General features: G+C 40.9%; 1 protein-coding gene, 1 long non-coding RNA gene and 4 other non-coding genes across 6 annotated transcripts; 2 read left to right on the top strand and 4 right to left on the bottom strand.

Annotated features, from left to right (window-relative positions):
• Nucleotides 1-1,041: 1,041 nt before the first annotated feature.
• On the bottom strand, nucleotides 1,042-1,232 carry LOC142681640 (U2 spliceosomal RNA). The gene has a single exon (XR_012853525.1). It is a non-coding gene; the product is annotated as a U2 spliceosomal RNA (small nuclear RNA).
• Nucleotides 1,233-2,500: 1,268 nt separating this feature from the next.
• LOC142681513 (U2 spliceosomal RNA) lies at nucleotides 2,501-2,691 on the bottom strand. Its single transcript, XR_012853411.1, has one exon. It is a non-coding gene; the product is annotated as a U2 spliceosomal RNA (small nuclear RNA).
• A 1,118-nt stretch (nucleotides 2,692-3,809) lies between these two features.
• LOC142681638 (U2 spliceosomal RNA) lies at nucleotides 3,810-4,000 on the bottom strand. Its single transcript, XR_012853524.1, has one exon. It is a non-coding gene; the product is annotated as a U2 spliceosomal RNA (small nuclear RNA).
• Nucleotides 4,001-5,259: 1,259 nt separating this feature from the next.
• Nucleotides 5,260-5,444, bottom strand: LOC142681782 (U2 spliceosomal RNA). The gene has a single exon (XR_012853652.1). It is a non-coding gene; the product is annotated as a U2 spliceosomal RNA (small nuclear RNA).
• A 4,074-nt stretch (nucleotides 5,445-9,518) lies between these two features.
• Nucleotides 9,519-10,996, top strand: LOC142681492 (uncharacterized). Its single transcript, XR_012853393.1, has 3 exons — nucleotides 9,519-10,124; nucleotides 10,301-10,439; nucleotides 10,926-10,996. It is a non-coding gene; the product is annotated as an uncharacterized LOC142681492 (long non-coding RNA).
• Nucleotides 10,997-13,014: 2,018 nt separating this feature from the next.
• LOC142681493 (uncharacterized) lies at nucleotides 13,015-15,804 on the top strand. Its single transcript, XM_075847296.1, has 4 exons — nucleotides 13,015-13,133; nucleotides 13,221-13,732; nucleotides 14,321-15,247; nucleotides 15,734-15,804. The coding sequence occupies exons 1-4, from the start codon at nucleotides 13,015-13,017 to the stop codon at nucleotides 15,748-15,750; spliced, it is 1,575 nt and encodes a 524-aa protein (XP_075703411.1). The 3' UTR covers nucleotides 15,751-15,804.
• The last annotated feature ends 4,303 nt before the right edge of the window (nucleotides 15,805-20,107 follow it).

The raw sequence follows: 20,107 nt of genomic DNA, 5'->3' as shown, positions 1-20,107 counted from the left end.
AACGCCTTCCTGGCAACGCCCAAATGCCCTCCTGCCGTGCAAACACTGGCAGCAGCAGCAGCAGCAGTAAGTGCATGCCCACTGCCACCCCTTCTCCTTTCACACCTTGTATCAGCTTTAATCCAGTCCAGTGCTGCCTGCTGAGCAGCACTGACCAACACTGCCTGGGCCCAGGCTTTTATCTCTGAGGCCCCATTATGATGTCAGAAAGCTGGCTCTGGCTCCTGAGGTCTCCACTATGACACGTGCAAAGTTCCGTCTGAACTTTATATAAGACGGTGCGGCTCAGTCAGTCACTCAGTGTTGCCTGAGAGGGCAACACAGCAACAGCCGGCCCCCAGGCTGTCTTTTTTTTGCACAGCTAGTTGCCTCCAGGAGGCCACAAGAGGGAGACAAGGGACTGCAAAATGGAAAATAGGCATCCACCAACTTTACAGACAACTTGTTCTCCTTGCTCCTACAACCTCCATCCTTGCACAGTTTGTTATTCTTCCAGGTAACATAGTAACAAATCCAAATTGCTGCTCTCTTTGTAGGCAAGCAAGGGTTTGTTGCAACTGCAATTCTTACTTCTTCTTGAAATGTAGGGACCACAGTACATTCCATCACATCCATCTAGTGTACACAGGTAGGTCCATTGTGACGGGCGGGCGGGCGGGCTGGCTGCTTTAATGGCTGTTTGCTGTTCCCCTACTCCACTCCACTATTTGACTATGGTGCTGCATCAATCAGTGGCTGGCTCAGGTGCAGCTCTTTAACCTACCTAGGAGGGAGGGCGGAGAGAAGACAAGGAAGGTGAATGAGCTGTTCCAATGTGAAATGCCGGAAACACAGAAACACAGACGACACAAAACAAGAGGTGGCAATGTATTAATTAATTGCATTTAATAAATTAGCTCATTATCACACATGACTGTACAAATGCATTGTCCAACAGGTGTTGAAATAATGGGATTAAAAGGGGAGATCCCATCCGAAAGACAAAAACAATGGCAAACACAAAAAGCACTTTTGGAATCTGATTTTAGTAAACACATAAGGAAAGGGTGCACCGGTCCTGGAAATACTGCAATACCAGGTCAATGCGTGGAGTGGACAGAGCAAGCTCTATTTCCATCTCCCTGTTCTAAAAATCCATTTAATATATGGTCCCCAGATAGGGGACGTATCAGATATTAAACTGATAAGAACAGATACTACACTTGATCTTAGCCAAAAGGCAGAGAAGCGATAACCCGAACGGGCCGCGCGTTGACCGAGCCTGCCCAATACTGCTGTTCACCCCTTGCAGCGATTCAGCCTACTCCTAGGCAATTCCATGGGGCCCTGCAGGCTCACACACACTCACAGCTACTAAGCGGGAGGTGAATAAAGGCCGGAGAGGAAGCAAGACAGGATTTGCTTCTTTTGCTTGCACCACAATGCAGTGCTGAAAGAGGAGGAATCGACATAAAAACGCCTTCCTGGCAACGCCCAAATGCCCTCCTGCCGTGCAAACACTGGCAGCAGCAGCAGCAGCAGCAGCAGCAGCAAGTGCATGCCCACTGCCACCCCTTCTCCTTTCACACCTTGTATCAGCTTTAATCCAGTCCAGTGCTGCCTGCTGAGCAGCACTGACCAACACTGCCTGGGCCCAGGCTTTTATCTCTGAGGCCCCATTATGATGTCAGAAAGCTGGCTCTGGCTCCTGAGGTCTCCACTATGACACGTGCAAAGTTCCGTCTGAACTTTATATAAGACGGTGCGGCTCAGTCAGTCACTCAGTGTTGCCTGAGAGGGCAACACTGCAACAGCCGGCCCCCAGGCTGTCTTTTTTTTGCACAGCTAGTTGCCTCCAGGAGGCCACAAGAGGGAGACAAGGGACTGCAAAATGGAAAATAGGCATCCACCAACTTTACAGACAACTTGTTCTCCTTGCTCCTACAACCTCCATCCTTGCACAGTTTGTTATTCTTCCAGGTAACATAGTAACAAATCCAAATTGCTGCTCTCTTTGTAGGCAAGCAAGGGTTTGTTGCAACTGCAATTCTTACTTCTTCTTGAAATGTAGGGACCACAGTACATTCCATCACATCCATCTAGTGTACACAGGTAGGTCCATTGTGACGGGCGGGCGGGCTGGCTGCTTTAATGGCTGTTTGCTGTTCCCCTACTCCACTCCACTATTTGACTATGGTGCTGCATCAATCAGTGGCTGGCTCAGGTGCAGCTCTTTAACCTACCTAGGAGGGAGGGCGGAGAGAAGACAAGGAAGGTGAATGAGCTGTTCCAATGTGAAATGCCGGAAACACAGAAACACAGACGACACAAAACAAGAGGTGGCAATGTATTAATTAATTGCATTTAATAAATTAGCTCATTATCACACATGACTGTACAAATGCATTGTCCAACAGGTGTTGAAATAATGGGATTAAAAGGGGAGATCCCATCCGAAAGACAAAAACAATGGCAAACACAAAAAGCACTTTTGGAATCTGATTTTAGTAAACACATAAGGAAAGGGTGCACCGGTCCTGGAAATACTGCAATACCAGGTCAATGCGTGGAGTGGACAGAGCAAGCTCTATTTCCATCTCCCTGTTCTAAAAATCCATTTAATATATGGTCCCCAGATAGGGGACGTATCAGATATTAAACTGATAAGAACAGATACTACACTTGATCTTAGCCAAAAGGCCGAGAAGCGATAACCCGAACGTGCCGCGCGTTTTGCTTCTTTTGCTTGCACCACAATGCAGTGCTGAAAGAGGAGGAATCGACATAAAAACGCCTTCCTGGCAACGCCCAAATGCCCTCCTGCCGTGCAAACACTGGCAGCAGCAGCAGCAGCAGTAAGTGCATGCCCACTGCCACCCCTTCTCCTTTCACACCTTGTATCAGCTTTAATCCAGTCCAGTGCTGCCTGCTGAGCAGCACTGACCAACACTGCCTGGGCCCAGGCTTTTATCTCTGAGGCCCCATTATGATGTCAGAAAGCTGGCTCTGGCTCCTGAGGTCTCCACTATGACACGTGCAAAGTTCCGTCTGAACTTTATATAAGACGGTGCGGCTCAGTCAGTCACTCAGTGTTGCCTGAGAGGGCAACACAGCAACAGCCGGCCCCCAGGCTGTCTTTTTTTTGCACAGCTAGTTGCCTCCAGGAGGCCACAAGAGGGAGACAAGGGACTGTAAAATGGAAAATAGGCATCCACCAACTTTACAGACAACTTGTTCTCCTTGCTCCTACAACCTCCATCCTTGCACAGTTTGTTATTCTTCCAGGTAACATAGTAACAAATCCAAATTGCTGCTCTCTTTGTAGGCAAGCAAGGGTTTGTTGCAACTGCAATTCTTACTTCTTCTTGAAATGTAGGGACCACAGTACATTCCATCACATCCATCTAGTGTACACAGGTAGGTCCATTGTGACGGGCGGGCGGGCGGGCTGGCTGCTTTAATGGCTGTTTGCTGTTCCCCTACTCCACTCCACTATTTGACTATGGTGCTGCATCAATCAGTGGCTGGCTCAGGTGCAGCTCTTTAACCTACCTAGGAGGGAGGGCGGAGAGAAGACAAGGAAGGTGAATGAGCTGTTCCAATGTGAAATGCCGGAAACACAGAAACACAGACGACACAAAACAAGAGGTGGCAATGTATTAATTAATTGCATTTAATAAATTAGCTCATTATCACACATGACTGTACAAATGCATTGTCCAACAGGTGTTGAAATAATGGGATTAAAAGGGGAGATCCCATCCGAAAGACAAAAACAATGGCAAACACAAAAAGCACTTTTGGAATCTGATTTTAGTAAACACATAAGGAAAGGGTGCACCGGTCCTGGAAATACTGCAATACCAGGTCAATGCGTGGAGTGGACAGAGCAAGCTCTATTTCCATCTCCCTGTTCTAAAAATCCATTTAATATATGGTCCCCAGATAGGGGACGTATCAGATATTAAACTGATAAGAACAGATACTACACTTGATCTTAGCCAAAAGGCAGAGAAGCGATAACCCGAACGGGCCGCGCGTTGACCGAGCCTGCCCAATACTGCTGTTCACCCCTTGCAGCGATTCAGCCTACTCCTAGGCAATTCCATGGGGCCCTGCAGGCTCACACACACTCACAGCTACTAAGCGGGAGGTGAATAAAGGCCGGAGAGGAAGCAAGACAGGATTTGCTTCTTTTGCTTGCACCACAATGCAGTGCTGAAAGAGGAGGAATCGACATAAAAACGCCTTCCTGGCAACGCCCAAATGCCCTCCTGCCGTGCAAACACTGGCAGCAGCAGCAGCAGCAGCAAGTGCATGCCCACTGCCACCCCTTCTCCTTTCACACCTTGTATCAGCTTTAATCCAGTCCAGTGCTGCCTGCTGAGCAGCACTGACCAACACTGCCTGGGCCCAGGCTTTTATCTCTGAGGCCCCATTATGATGTCAGAAAGCTGGCTCTGGCTCCTGAGGTCTCCACTATGACACGTGCAAAGTTCCGTCTGAACTTTATATAAGACGGTGCGGCTCAGTCAGTCACTCAGTGTTGCCTGAGAGGGCAACACTGCAACAGCCGGCCCCCAGGCTGTCTTTTTTTTGCACAGCTAGTTGCCTCCAGGAGGCCACAAGAGGGAGACAAGGGACTGCAAAATGGAAAATAGGCATCCACCAACTTTACAGACAACTTGTTCTCCTTGCTCCTACAACCTCCATCCTTGCACAGTTTGTTATTCTTCCAGGTAACATAGTAACAAATCCAAATTGCTGCTCTCTTTGTAGGCAAGCAAGGGTTTGTTGCAACTGCAATTCTTACTTCTTCTTGAAATGTAGGGACCACAGTACATTCCATCACATCCATCTAGTGTACACAGGTAGGTCCATTGTGACGGGCGGGCGGGCTGGCTGCTTTAATGGCTGTTTGCTGTTCCCCTACTCCACTCCACTATTTGACTATGGTGCTGCATCAATCAGTGGCTGGCTCAGGTGCAGCTCTTTAACCTACCTAGGAGGGAGGGCGGAGAGAAGACAAGGAAGGTGAATGAGCTGTTCCAATGTGAAATGCCGGAAACACAGAAACACAGACGACACAAAACAAGAGGTGGCAATGTATTAATTAATTGCATTTAATAAATTAGCTCATTATCACACATGACTGTACAAATGCATTGTCCAACAGGTGTTGAAATAATGGGATTAAAAGGGGAGATCCCATCCGAAAGACAAAAACAATGGCAAACACAAAAAGCACTTTTGGAATCTGATTTTAGTAAACACATAAGGAAAGGGTGCACCGGTCCTGGAAATACTGCAATACCAGGTCAATGCGTGGAGTGGACAGAGCAAGCTCTATTTCCATCTCCCTGTTCTAAAAATCCATTTAATATATGGTCCCCAGATAGGGGACGTATCAGATATTAAACTGATAAGAACAGATTTTTACGTTTAAATTAATATGATTCAGTCAAAACTAATATTTCAAGAATAAAGTCTAGAATAACATCTTCCACATTTTAAAGTGCCACATGCTCAGTGCTTTCTTCTTTCCGAGATGCTTTTTGTCCAACAGGTAGTACAAATAAAGTTCACTTAATGCCAGTTTAATACATTCTCGTTCACTAATAAAGTCTTTTTTGAAGAGTAGAATGTTCCTTGTTTTCCACAGTGCATTTTTAATACAGTTCATAGTACACCATAATACTTTCTCTTTTTCTTTTGGTAGGGTTCGATGGATTCCATACAAGACAACTTCGTGATTCAAATGGTTAAGACCAGTAAAAAATTTTAAAATCTCCCCGCATTCTTTCCATACTGTTTGTGCAAATTGGCAGTTCCAAAATATATGCAAAGTTGACTCATCGTAGCAGCATTGTCTCCTAGGGCAAGTCTGTGTATTGCACAAGCCCCTTCTGTACTGGAAGCTCCTAGATGGAACACAATCATGAACTATCATCCAGGCGATGTCTTTATGCTGATTGGTAAGATAAGGTGCATTCACTTTTTCCCATATCATAGCACATCTGTCAAAGGTATAATTAGAAATTTGTGTCATAGTGTCCTTCTTTTTTATTTCGAACCTGAACTTTCTAGAGTTTTTCAAAGTCTCTACCCCATAAGACTCTAATTGGTACATTCTTATTGTTTTTTCCACAATCACATATTGTTTGGGGGGGACAATTAACACTGGACTGGAAAGTGATGTTGTTATCCATTTTCGCCTTCTAAAAATATGCCCGGCGGCGTATCTTAAAAAGTAGGACCAATTATTTGACAGTGACACATTCTTAAAACAGAGGCTAAAAAATGCAGAATATAAAAACAATTTGATGTTTGGCACATCCTTACCGCCTACATTAAGTGTCTTGTGCATGATTTGTCTGCTCAGTTTCTCAAACTTGGAACTCCACACAAACTCGAATAACAATCTTTGTATTCTTTTTGCAGTGAGATCACTTGGAGGGAAAACACAATTTAGGTATAACATAACAGGAAGTAACAACGCTTTAATAATAAGAACTTTTCCGCTCAAGGTAAGTTGCCTAAGTTTCCAGAAGTCAATTCTCTTTTGTAGCTTTTCTTTGACTATTTCCCAGCTTTGCGCACCATTATTTTGCTCGTCAAAAATCACTCCTAATATTTTGATTTTGTCAGACTGGGTTCTAAGGTCAGGTACAGAGAGGCCAGGCCAATTCCCAATTGTAAAGCAACTGCACTTGTCCAGATTGAGTTTAAATGCTGATGCATGGCAGAAGAATTCCGTGGTCCTAATTGCTCTCTGAAGAGCCACCTGTGACGTGCAGAGAATGGAAATATCGTCCATATAACCCATGACCTTGACTTCATTTCCTCGGCCGCCAGGTATAGGAACGCCTCTAACTATTTTCTCCTTTCTCATCATAGCTAAAAGAGGTTCAATTGAGCAAATAAATAAAATTGGTGACAAGGGGCACCCTTGCTTGACTCCTGAGTGCAAATAGACTTCTTTTGTTAAAGAGCCATTAACCAAAATTTTACTAAAAGCATTCCTGTATAAAAGTGCAATTTGTTGAATAAAAGCGTCAGGAAAACACATCTTCTTTAAAACTGACCATAAGAACTTATGCGACACTCGGTCGAATGCCTTTTGAAAGTCCAGTGAAAGTATGGCTAGGTTTTGTTTCCTTTCCTTCTGATACCATATTGCATCTCTGATGGTATTAAGACACTCTGAGACACTTCTTCCAGGAACTGCACATACTTGTTCCGGCTGTATGACTTGACTTAAAACCCCCTTAAAACGATTTAGTAAAATTTTGGACATTATCTTGTAGTCTGCATTAAGAAGCGTGATCGGTCTCCAGTTCTCTAAATTGGATCTTTCTCCTTTTTTATATAATAAGGATACCAGGCCACTTCTCCAGGATACAGGTAGCTGACTACACTTAAAGGCTTCTTTGATGACACAATAAAAATCAGCACTTAAAATGTCCCAAAATTCCCTATAAAATTCGATCGGTAAACCATCGGTTCCTGGGGTTTTCCCACACAGAAAACTTTTAACAGCAGCATTGAGTTCATCAACAGTAGTTTCCCTACATAGCAGCATTTGGTCAGTTTTTGATAAAGTGCAATCAAGTGAATTTAAAACATCTTCAGTAAAAGAAGCATCAATGGGCTTTTCGTTAAACAGGTCTTGATAAAATGTCTGAGCTTTGGATAGCATACCGTCAGATGAAGTTTCGCCATCTAGTTCTATAATCATTTCTTTAGCTTCGACGGTTTTTTTAAAGAAGAATCTAGAACATTTTTCATTTTTTTCTAGTATCTCAATTTTTGAGTTGAATATTATTTCTTTACCTTTACTCTCGATTTCTTTTGCAATTTGTTCCTTTAGGTTGGTGATTAAATCTTCCATTTCAACACCAGCACTCCTGAGTTTATAATATGTCTGCAGCTTGGTGTTAAGCGTTTTGAACCATTTCGTTTTTTCCCTGGCTCTGATGATGCTTTTTTGGATGAAAAACGCTTTGATCTTGGCTTTGCTGTGCTCCCACCATTCTAACATGGAAGAAAAATCTTTCTGTAAATTTTTGAGTTGGTTGAAAATAATCTTAAAATCTGCTCTTATTTCAGGGTTTTGTAGCAATGTGACGTTGAGTCTCCAAACTCCTCTAGCTTTGACAAGTTTGGATATCTGCAATTGTGCTTGGATCATTTTATGGTCTGAAAAAATATTTGCGTTTAGTGACACAGACTGCGGTGCAATTTGACCTGAAGTGAAGAGAAAGTCAATTCTGGATTTGACGTTAGCATTTTCCCAGGTGTATCCGGGGTCATCTCTATGTATGTCTCTCCAAACATCTTTTAACCTGAAGTCTGTCATCAGATCTTTTAATTGTTTCTCTGTCTTATCCCTTCTAGGTTCTCCAGAGCTCCCCTCTCGACTTTCTCCAGATATAATACAATTGAAGTCTCCACTTACTATCAGCGGAGAAGAACCAGGCAAGTAGTACTGTATGGTCTCTAATAACTGTGATCTTTCCTCTTTGATGGGCGAGGCATATATGTTCAAAAGTCTTAAGTCTACACCATGATAGCTCACGTTGACAAATAAAGCTCTTCCCGGTATGACTTCTCTGAACGAAGTGATTTTAAAGTCCATAGATTTGAACAAAATCCCTACTCCTGTAGATCTTACCTCATTATCTCCAGACCAGATGGAGCTGCCCAGAGACCAATCTTGTCTTAGGACAGAATAGTTGGGGTCATGATCTATACCACATTCCTGTAGAAAAAAAATGTCCGAATTTACTGTAGACAGGTATGAAAATAAAGCAGCCCTTCTGGATGGGCCCTTCAAGCTCCTCACATTCAGTGAAGAGATTTGGATATTATTTGTCATCAACCTTGGATATTTTTAGGCCGAACTACTCTCAGAATCCGACATAAATCCCACTAGTGGGCTGGAAGTTGTGGCGACATCTGAATCCGAGAACTCGATGTTAGCTGGGTCAGAATCAGAAGGTGGCGGTTTCGCCGGAGGCGGTTCAGCATTTGGCTCCACCGGCTTATGCCTGTAGCGAGGAAAATCTGATCTTTTGACACAGACACCTGGGTCATCATCAACTGGTTTCTACAACTTAAATCCTATACTAGGGATTCTATGCATCTTATAGAACAATTGAATGACTTGGAGGTTCCCTTTGGCACCCTGGTTATATCCTTGGATGTAGAATCCCTGTATACTAATATTAGGCATCATTTGGGACTGAGAGCAGTTATGCATCACCTTAATCAGCAGACGGCATCTAACAGACAGCATGATTCCTTTTTGCTTGATCTTCTTGAATTTGTCCTTGGACACAATTATTTTGTGTTTGATAGGAAATTTTATCGCCAAGTTTCTGGCACAGCTATGGGGGCACGTTGTGCTCCCTCCTACGCTAACCTCTTTTTAGGTTGGTGGGAGGAGACATACGTATATTCATCTATAAGTTTTCAACAGCATGTCATTAAATGGCAAAGATATATAGATGACATTCTCATTTTTTGGACAGGGACAGCAGAAGAATGCGGGTCATTCATTGAAGAACTTAATGAGAATCCATGGAATATACGCCTCACTGCCAAAATTTCAAAGGAAATGGTTGAGTTCCTCGACTTAAAAATCAAAATGCACGGACCTCAAGTAAAGACCACACTGTACCGTAAAGAAACAGCTACTAATAATCTGCTCCATTACCAAAGTTTTCACCCTCCACACTTGAAAAATGGTATTCCAACAGGACAATTCCTGAGGATTAGGAGAAACTGTAGCGAGGAACAAGATTTCAAATTTCATGCAAAGGATCTAAGTGAAAGATTTAAATCAAGAGGATATCCACAAAAAGTTATTTCGAAAGCTTTTTCAAAAGCAGCAAAGAGCAATAGAATCCAGACATTCACACCCAAACATCGGATAAAAGACAACAAGCCAAGGATCATAACAGCCTATAACAGTCAATGGCAAGATATCACCAAAATATTAAATAGAAATTGGAACATTCTATTATGTGAACCCAAACTTATACCACACATAACCGAGAGACCTCTCCTAACAGCAAGAAGAGCCCGCAATCTTGGGGACAGGGTAACAAGAAGTCATTTTTCAAGACCGACGACACGACTAGGTAGAGGAACTAAACTTATAGGTTCATATGCATGTGGGGATTGCAATATATGTCAATTTGTTGAATCTAGTGACACTTTCACAGATCCAGTTGACAAAAAGCAATACCCACTTAAGTCATACATTAACTGTCGAACTAAAAATATCATTTATGCGATAACCTGTTCTTGTCCCAAGGTTTATATAGGTCAGACAAGTCAAGAACTACGAAAACGAATACAACATCACCTATCAACCATCAGATTGGCAGAAAGAGATATTAAACAAAACAAGATTCTGACCTCGGTGGCTTCACACTTTTTACAAGTACACAAAGGTAAGACTTCTAGTCTTAAAGTGACCGGTCTGGAACACATACAGACAAACATTAGAGGGGGCAATATAGTCCCCAGACTTCTGCAACATGAAGCAAGGTGGATCTTCAATGTAAAATGCATGTCCCCTAGGGGCATAAATGAAGAACTACTATTTACCGGTTTCTATAAAACATAACGAGTCATTTTTCATTTTTACATATAGATTTTTCTTATGTTCTATTTGCACAGATCACATATTTTCGTTCACATTTATTATGACCTTCATATTTATTATGATTTATTCAGGTCTCTTACATTTCACATAATAATTTTTATATCCTTTCCCTCATTTATTTTTCACGTTCTAAATGATCTAAGTCACTAATGTTTATTTTATTATTATCACATAGCACGTCATTTATTGGCATCGTTATATGACAGATATAATAGTTCATCTTGAAGCCATAGGTCTGAGATCAATTATTAAGTATGTTTTCTCCTTCTAGATCATATCTATGTATAGTGATCGGTTCTGAGGTGTTGAGCATCATATGAGAACATATGGACACAGAAGAGGAAAAACAAAGAGAAAGAAAAATAATATATTGTATTATAATCTGATACCCACTCTTGTATATTTTCTACACATATATATTGTCCAAATTCTGGTTAAACTGTTTTCTTCATTAGAAAATGTATCATACTCCTCAATTGCGTAAAATTAAATAAACAACATATTGGCATAAAAGGTAATTAGCATGATGTATTCATCATTATGCCTAGAAGACTGAACGCTTAATATTTATGCACAATTACTTGATAACTAACTTGGACTAAGTTCCAACACATTGACATGTGATAACCTATATGTTTATTATAGTAACCCGTTGTTATGGGGTATGATAGTTTGTAGCGACTTATCCATAGCTGTCAATACATGTTGGCTTTCCAACCTCCCAGCCCTCCTTTTTTCCCATGCCTCTCCTCCCCTCCCGGTGACCTGGTTGTGCGCGCGCGCGGCTCACTGCATCATGATATCATGGTTGCGGGCCGGCGCGTGCGCATACTAAGTAACCACTCGCCTTGATTTTCATGGCGAATGCAGTCCTGCTGGGTGTACTGCGCGTGCGCCGGGTCCGTCATCAGGTGCACATGGTGGCGGCTTCGGCGCATGCGCAGAGCGTCAAGGCAATAGGGCAGCTGGGTTATCTCACCAGCTCACTCGTGGAGGTTGGGGTAGGTGTGTCCACAGGTGCAGGCCATTGCACTTTTGATTACTTTTTCCATTTGCTGTTCTACATAAAGACACTAAATGTTCACATGCAAACTTACCCCTGAGGAAGCCACTTTGTGGCGATACGCGTGGGGTTTCTTTCCCCTATTTTCCCCCATATAGCCTGAGATATAGGACATGCTGATCTGATGCCTAACTGATGCAACATTTTTACACACTCTTTTCAAGATTAATGCATTGCATGTCTGCTCTGGGGGTTTAGGTGAGTGTAAGGAGGTAGCTATTTGCTAGCCACTTATCAGGGTGGTATTCCTCCTTCAGTGATTTGTATATGGCATATCATATGCTATTTTAAATGTTTTTAACTTCTATGTAGTGTTTTGGTATTCAATAAACGGTTATTTTGTATACTCATATGGTTATTCTTTGAAAGTTATACCCGTTGCCTTATACATACCCATTTGTTTTGCTTTATATATAGTGGTTTGTAGGGTATGTGGCATGATATATGCAGTGCCTGCCAGTGATATACATGTATTTATCAGCATACTTGCCATTTCTTGGTGAATGTGCCTTTTTGTGGCGTTTGGCACGCAGGAATCTTACATATTGATATTTTATATATCATTTTTTTCGTATATTGTTAGTGCGTTGGCTATGGCGCACGGTATGGCATCGGACATTGAGGCCAGGGAGGCTATTTGGAACAGCCAACTATCGTCAATATTTAGTACTAGTGTGGAGGTTGTAACTAATGTGGAATTCAAGACATTGACAGAGGAAATCATCATGTTACATAAAAAATATACCAGAGTCTGGTGGAACGTTAGAAGCTTGGAGGAATACTTGAAATTGGGCATTTCACCACGTGGGCTTAGAGCACAAATCTTTCCTGCATGGGAGGTTGATATTACCTTTAAATCAATATGGGAACAGGGTTTATTACAATGTTCCCATATACTCATACGTATGCTGATTGAACACGATAATAATCTGGTGGTTCAGATCAAAGAACGCATCAAGAGTTTAGAAAGTAAACTCACAGGATTTGACCAGACCCACATGGTTAAACCATTTCAAATGAAACTTAGGGAGATTATAGAAAAATATGAAAAAGATATTATTCAAGGCAAAAAACAAAAATTTCACAGAGATAGAACAGATTTTGAAAAACAGAGAGCATATAAATGGAAACATGCAGGGAATAGAAGGCAAGGATACACAAATACCCATACAAAACAAAATGTTGCACCATTTATCGCTGAAGAATCTACCAGTGATTTTTTATCTACGGACACCAGCGACACCGAAAGAGGACCAGGCGAGGTAAACGTGAGAAAAAGAGGACCGAGACATCGGGAATGGTCCCCCAAACGCAGCAAACGGAACTTTACGAAGCAACATCAAATTTGAAAAACACCGTAACACAACAATTACAAATTATCAACCTCACCTCATATGCACTAACACCTTTGGAAAGGTCAGTTCTAGATAAAGGACTCACTTTTTCGCCCACGAGAAGGCTAGATAAATTCGAACTAACTAAGGATGTCTATTTATTTTGTAGACAACTCATGTTTAAAATACTATATCATCAACCCTCCATGATTGACACCTTACCGGAGGAGGATAGACAAGTATTCCGAGATCTTTTGGATCTACTCAAAGAGAATGAGAGCAATGAAGAACTAGGTAAGTTTAAATTTCCCTATAAAACCCCCTCACAAAAGACTCCGTCTTTTAAGCTATGTCCACCAATACAAATTTTTTTTGAACTAGTGTCTAAGGATATTCAGGACTTGGACATATCTAAACATCAACGGGACAACCTCACAAAACCTGAGAGATTAGCTTTATCCTCCTTGAGTGAAAATGACACATTTGTCATCAAAGAAGCAGATAAAGGAGGTAATATTGTGTTGTGGGGTACGGAACAATATACCCAGGAAGCGTTAAAACAACTAACTAATACATCTTTTTACCAGGTTTTACCATCTGACCCAACTGATACCTTTAAGAAAAAATTGGATTTACTTATTGATGCAGCATCCCATTATGGTACCATCAATAACAATGAATGTAAGTATCTAAAAACAGAGAAACCTATTATACCAACATTTTATTTGGTGCCCAAGGTGCATAAATCTTTGACTAATCCTCCAGGTAGACCAATTGTAGCTGGTATAGGTAGCCTTTGTGAAAAGGCCTGCACTTATATAGATTATTTTTTACAGCCCATGGTACTACAACTTAAATCCTATACTAGGGATTCTATGCATCTTATAGAACAATTGAATGACTTGGAGGTTCCCTTTGGCACCCTGGTTATATCCTTGGATGTAGAATCCCTGTATACTAATATTAGGCATCATTTGGGACTGAGAGCAGTTATGCATCACCTTAATCAGCAGACGGCATCTAACAGACAGCATGATTCCTTTTTGCTTGATCTTCTTGAATTTGTCCTTGGACACAATTATTTTGTGTTTGATAGGAAATTTTATCGCCAAGTTTCTGGCACAGCTATGGGGGCACGTTGTGCTCCCTCCTACGCTAACCTCTTTTTAGGTTGGTGGGAGGAGACATACGTATATTCATCTATAAGTTTTCAACAGCATGTCATTAAATGGCAAAGATATATAGATGACATTCTCATTTTTTGGACAGGGACAGCAGAAGAATGCGGGTCATTCATTGAAGAACTTAATGAGAATCCATGGAATATACGCCTCACTGCCAAAATTTCAAAGGAAATGGTTGAGTTCCTCGACTTAAAAATCAAAATGCACGGACCTCAAGTAAAGACCACACTGTACCGTAAAGAAACAGCTACTAATAATCTGCTCCATTACCAAAGTTTTCACCCTCCACACTTGAAAAATGGTATTCCAACAGGACAATTCCTGAGGATTAGGAGAAACTGTAGCGAGGAACAAGATTTCAAATTTCATGCAAAGGATCTAAGTGAAAGATTTAAATCAAGAGGATATCCACAAAAAGTTATTTCGAAAGCTTTTTCAAAAGCAGCAAAGAGCAATAGAATCCAGACATTCACACCCAAACATCGGATAAAAGACAACAAGCCAAGGATCATAACAGCCTATAACAGTCAATGGCAAGATATCACCAAAATATTAAATAGAAATTGGAACATTCTATTATGTGAACCCAAACTTATACCACACATAACCGAGAGACCTCTCCTAACAGCAAGAAGAGCCCGCAATCTTGGGGACAGGGTAACAAGAAGTCATTTTTCAAGACCGACGACACGACTAGGTAGAGGAACTAAACTTATAGGTTCATATGCATGTGGGGATTGCAATATATGTCAATTTGTTGAATCTAGTGACACTTTCACAGATCCAGTTGACAAAAAGCAATACCCACTTAAGTCATACATTAACTGTCGAACTAAAAATATCATTTATGCGATAACCTGTTCTTGTCCCAAGGTTTATATAGGTCAGACAAGTCAAGAACTACGAAAACGAATACAACATCACCTATCAACCATCAGATTGGCAGAAAGAGATATTAAACAAAACAAGATTCTGACCTCGGTGGCTTCACACTTTTTACAAGTACACAAAGGTAAGACTTCTAGTCTTAAAGTGACCGGTCTGGAACACATACAGACAAACATTAGAGGGGGCAATATAGTCCCCAGACTTCTGCAACATGAAGCAAGGTGGATCTTCAATGTAAAATGCATGTCCCCTAGGGGCATAAATGAAGAACTACTATTTACCGGTTTCTATAAAACATAACGAGTCATTTTTCATTTTTACATATAGATTTTTCTTATGTTCTATTTGCACAGATCACATATTTTCGTTCACATTTATTATGACCTTCATATTTATTATGATTTATTCAGGTCTCTTACATTTCACATAATAATTTTTATATCCTTTCCCTCATTTATTTTTCACGTTCTAAATGATCTAAGTCACTAATGTTTATTTTATTATTATCACATAGCACGTCATTTATTGGCATCGTTATATGACAGATATAATAGTTCATCTTGAAGCCATAGGTCTGAGATCAATTATTAAGTATGTTTTCTCCTTCTAGATCATATCTATGTATAGTGATCGGTTCTGAGGTGTTGAGCATCATATGAGAACATATGGACACAGAAGAGGAAAAACAAAGAGAAAGAAAAATAATATATTGTATTATAATCTGATACCCACTCTTGTATATTTTCTACACATATATATTGTCCAAATTCTGGTTAAACTGTTTTCTTCATTAGAAAATGTATCATACTCCTCAATTGCGTAAAATTAAATAAACAACATATTGGCATAAAAGGTAATTAGCATGATGTATTCATCATTATGCCTAGAAGACTGAACGCTTAATATTTATGCACAATTACTTGATAACTAACTTGGACTAAGTTCCAACACATTGACATGTGATAACCTATATGTTTATTATAGTAACCCGTTGTTATGGGGTATGATAGTTTGTAGCGACTTATCCATAGCTGTCAATACATGTTGGCTTTCCAACCTCCCAGCCCTCCTTTTTTCCCATGCCTCTCCTCCCCTCCCGGTGACCTGGTTGTGCGCGCGCGCGGCTCACTGCATCATGATATCATGGTTGCGGGCCGGCGCGTGCGCATACTAAGTAACCACTCGCCTTGATTTTCATGGCGAATGCAGTCCTGCTGGGTGTACTGCGCGTGCGCCGGGTCCGTCATCAGGTGCACATGGTGGCGGCTTCGGCGCATGCGCAGAGCGTCAAGGCAATAGGGCAGCTGGGTTATCTCACCAGCTCACTCGTGGAGGTTGGGGTAGGTGTGTCCACAGGTGCAGGCCATTGCACTTTTGATTACTTTTTCCATTTGCTGTTCTACATAAAGACACTAAATGTTCACATGCAAACTTACCCCTGAGGAAGCCACTTTGTGGCGATACGCGTGGGGTTTCTTTCCCCTATTTTCCCCCATATAGCCTGAGATATAGGACATGCTGATCTGATGCCTAACTGATGCAACATTTTTACACACTCTTTTCAAGATTAATGCATTGCATGTCTGCTCTGGGGGTTTAGGTGAGTGTAAGGAGGTAGCTATTTGCTAGCCACTTATCAGGGTGGTATTCCTCCTTCAGTGATTTGTATATGGCATATCATATGCTATTTTAAATGTTTTTAACTTCTATGTAGTGTTTTGGTATTCAATAAACGGTTATTTTGTATACTCATATGGTTATTCTTTGAAAGTTATACCCGTTGCCTTATACATACCCATTTGTTTTGCTTTATATATAGTGGTTTGTAGGGTATGTGGCATGATATATGCAGTGCCTGCCAGTGATATACAGATGGAACACAATCATGAACTATCATCCAGGCGATGTCTTTATGCTGATTGGTAAGATAAGGTGCATTCACTTTTTCCCATATCATAGCACATCTGTCAAAGGTATAATTAGAAATTTGTGTCATAGTGTCCTTCTTTTTTATTTCGAACCTGAACTTTCTAGAGTTTTTCAAAGTCTCTACCCCATAAGACTCTAATTGGTACATTCTTATTGTTTTTTCCACAATCACATATTGTTTGGGGGGGACAATTAACACTGGACTGGAAAGTGATGTTGTTATCCATTTTCGCCTTCTAAAAATATGCCCGGCGGCGTATCTTAAAAAGTAGGACCAATTATTTGACAGTGACACATTCTTAAAACAGAGGCTAAAAAATGCAGAATATAAAAACAATTTGATGTTTGGCACATCCTTACCGCCTACATTAAGTGTCTTGTGCATGATTTGTCTGCTCAGTTTCTCAAACTTGGAACTCCACACAAACTCGAATAACAATCTTTGTATTCTTTTTGCAGTGAGATCACTTGGAGGGAAAACACAATTTAGGTATAACATAACAGGAAGTAACAACGCTTTAATAATAAGAACTTTTCCGCTCAAGGTAAGTTGCCTAAGTTTCCAGAAGTCAATTCTCTTTTGTAGCTTTTCTTTGACTATTTCCCAGCTTTGCGCACCATTATTTTGCTCGTCAAAAATCACTCCTAATATTTTGATTTTGTCAGACTGGGTTCTAAGGTCAGGTACAGAGAGGCCAGGCCAATTCCCAATTGTAAAGCAACTGCACTTGTCCAGATTGAGTTTAAATGCTGATGCATGGCAGAAGAATTCCGTGGTCCTAATTGCTCTCTGAAGAGCCACCTGTGACGTGCAGAGAATGGAAATATCGTCCATATAACCCATGACCTTGACTTCATTTCCTCGGCCGCCAGGTATAGGAACGCCTCTAACTATTTTCTCCTTTCTCATCATAGCTAAAAGAGGTTCAATTGAGCAAATAAATAAAATTGGTGACAAGGGGCACCCTTGCTTGACTCCTGAGTGCAAATAGACTTCTTTTGTTAAAGAGCCATTAACCAAAATTTTACTAAAAGCATTCCTGTATAAAAGTGCAATTTGTTGAATAAAAGCGTCAGGAAAACACATCTTCTTTAAAACTGACCATAAGAACTTATGCGACACTCGGTCGAATGCCTTTTGAAAGTCCAGTGAAAGTATGGCTAGGTTTTGTTTCCTTTCCTTCTGATACCATATTGCATCTCTGATGGTATTAAGACACTCTGAGACACTTCTTCCAGGAACTGCACATACTTGTTCCGGCTGTATGACTTGACTTAAAACCCCCTTAAAACGATTTAGTAAAATTTTGGACATTATCTTGTAGTCTGCATTAAGAAGCGTGATCGGTCTCCAGTTCTCTAAATTGGATCTTTCTCCTTTTTTATATAATAAGGATACCAGGCCACTTCTCCAGGATACAGGTAGCTGACTACACTTAAAGGCTTCTTTGATGACACAATAAAAATCAGCACTTAAAATGTCCCAAAATTCCCTATAAAATTCGATCGGTAAACCATCGGTTCCTGGGGTTTTCCCACACAGAAAACTTTTAACAGCAGCATTGAGTTCATCAACAGTAGTTTCCCTACATAGCAGCATTTGGTCAGTTTTTGATAAAGTGCAATCAAGTGAATTTAAAACATCTTCAGTAAAAGAAGCATCAATGGGCTTTTCGTTAAACAGGTCTTGATAAAATGTCTGAGCTTTGGATAGCATACCGTCAGATGAAGTTTCGCCATCTAGTTCTATAATCATTTCTTTAGCTTCGACGGTTTTTTTAAAGAAGAATCTAGAACATTTTTCATTTTTTTCTAGTATCTCAATTTTTGAGTTGAATATTATTTCTTTACCTTTACTCTCGATTTCTTTTGCAATTTGTTCCTTTAGGTTGGTGATTAAATCTTCCATTTCAACACCAGCACTCCTGAGTTTATAATATGTCTGCAGCTTGGTGTTAAGCGTTTTGAACCATTTCGTTTTTTCCCTGGCTCTGATGATGCTTTTTTGGATGAAAAACGCTTTGATCTTGGCTTTGCTGTGCTCCCACCATTCTAACATGGAAGAAAAATCTTTCTGTAAATTTTTGAGTTGGTTGAAAATAATCTTAAAATCTGCTCTTATTTCAGGGTTTTGTAGCAATGTGACGTTGAGTCTCCAAACTCCTCTAGCTTTGACAAGTTTGGATATCTGCAATTGTGCTTGGATCATTTTATGGTCTGAAAAAATATTTGCGTTTAGTGACACAGACTGCGGTGCAATTTGACCTGAAGTGAAGAGAAAGTCAATTCTGGATTTGACGTTAGCATTTTCCCAGGTGTATCCGGGGTCATCTCTATGTATGTCTCTCCAAACATCTTTTAACCTGAAGTCTGTCATCAGATCTTTTAATTGTTTCTCTGTCTTATCCCTTCTAGGTTCTCCAGAGCTCCCCTCTCGACTTTCTCCAGATATAATACAATTGAAGTCTCCACTTACTATCAGCGGAGAAGAACCAGGCAAGTAGTACTGTATGGTCTCTAATAACTGTGATCTTTCCTCTTTGATGGGCGAGGCATATATGTTCAAAAGTCTTAAGTCTACACCATGATAGCTCACGTTGACAAATAAAGCTCTTCCCGGTATGACTTCTCTGAACGAAGTGATTTTAAAGTCCATAGATTTGAACAAAATCCCTACTCCTGTAGATCTTACCTCATTATCTCCAGACCAGATGGAGCTGCCCAGAGACCAATCTTGTCTTAGGACAGAATAGTTGGGGTCATGATCTATACCACATTCCTGTAGAAAAAAAATGTCCGAATTTACTGTAGACAGGTATGAAAATAAAGCAGCCCTTCTGGATGGGCCCTTCAAGCTCCTCACATTCAGTGAAGAGATTTGGATATTATTTGTCATCAACCTTGGATATTTTTAGGCCGAACTACTCTCAGAATCCGACATAAATCCCACTAGTGGGCTGGGAGTTGTGGCGACATCTGAATCCGAGAACTCGATGTTAGCTGGGTCAGAATCAGAAGGTGGCGGTTTCGCCGGAGGCGGTTCAGCATTTGGCTC

Source organism: Rhinoderma darwinii (genome assembly GCF_050947455.1).
Source record: "Rhinoderma darwinii isolate aRhiDar2 chromosome 2 unlocalized genomic scaffold, aRhiDar2.hap1 SUPER_2_unloc_6, whole genome shotgun sequence".
NCBI lineage: Eukaryota > Metazoa > Chordata > Amphibia > Anura > Rhinodermatidae > Rhinoderma > Rhinoderma darwinii.
This window is presented reverse-complemented; position numbering and strand designations above follow the sequence as displayed.

Excerpts from the sequence above, each read along its gene's own strand:
- LOC142681493 (XM_075847296.1), top strand. The coding sequence starts at position 13,015 with ATGGTCCCCCAAACGCAGCAAACGGAACTTTACGAAGCAACATCAAAT. Across the intron at positions 13,134-13,220 it reads GCACTAACACCTTTGGAAAG|ACAACTCATGTTTAAAATAC; the intron begins GTCAGTTCTAGA and ends TTTATTTTGTAG. Across the intron at positions 13,733-14,320 it reads TACCATCAATAACAATGAAT|GGACAGCAGAAGAATGCGGG; the intron begins GTAAGTATCTAA and ends TTTTTTGGACAG.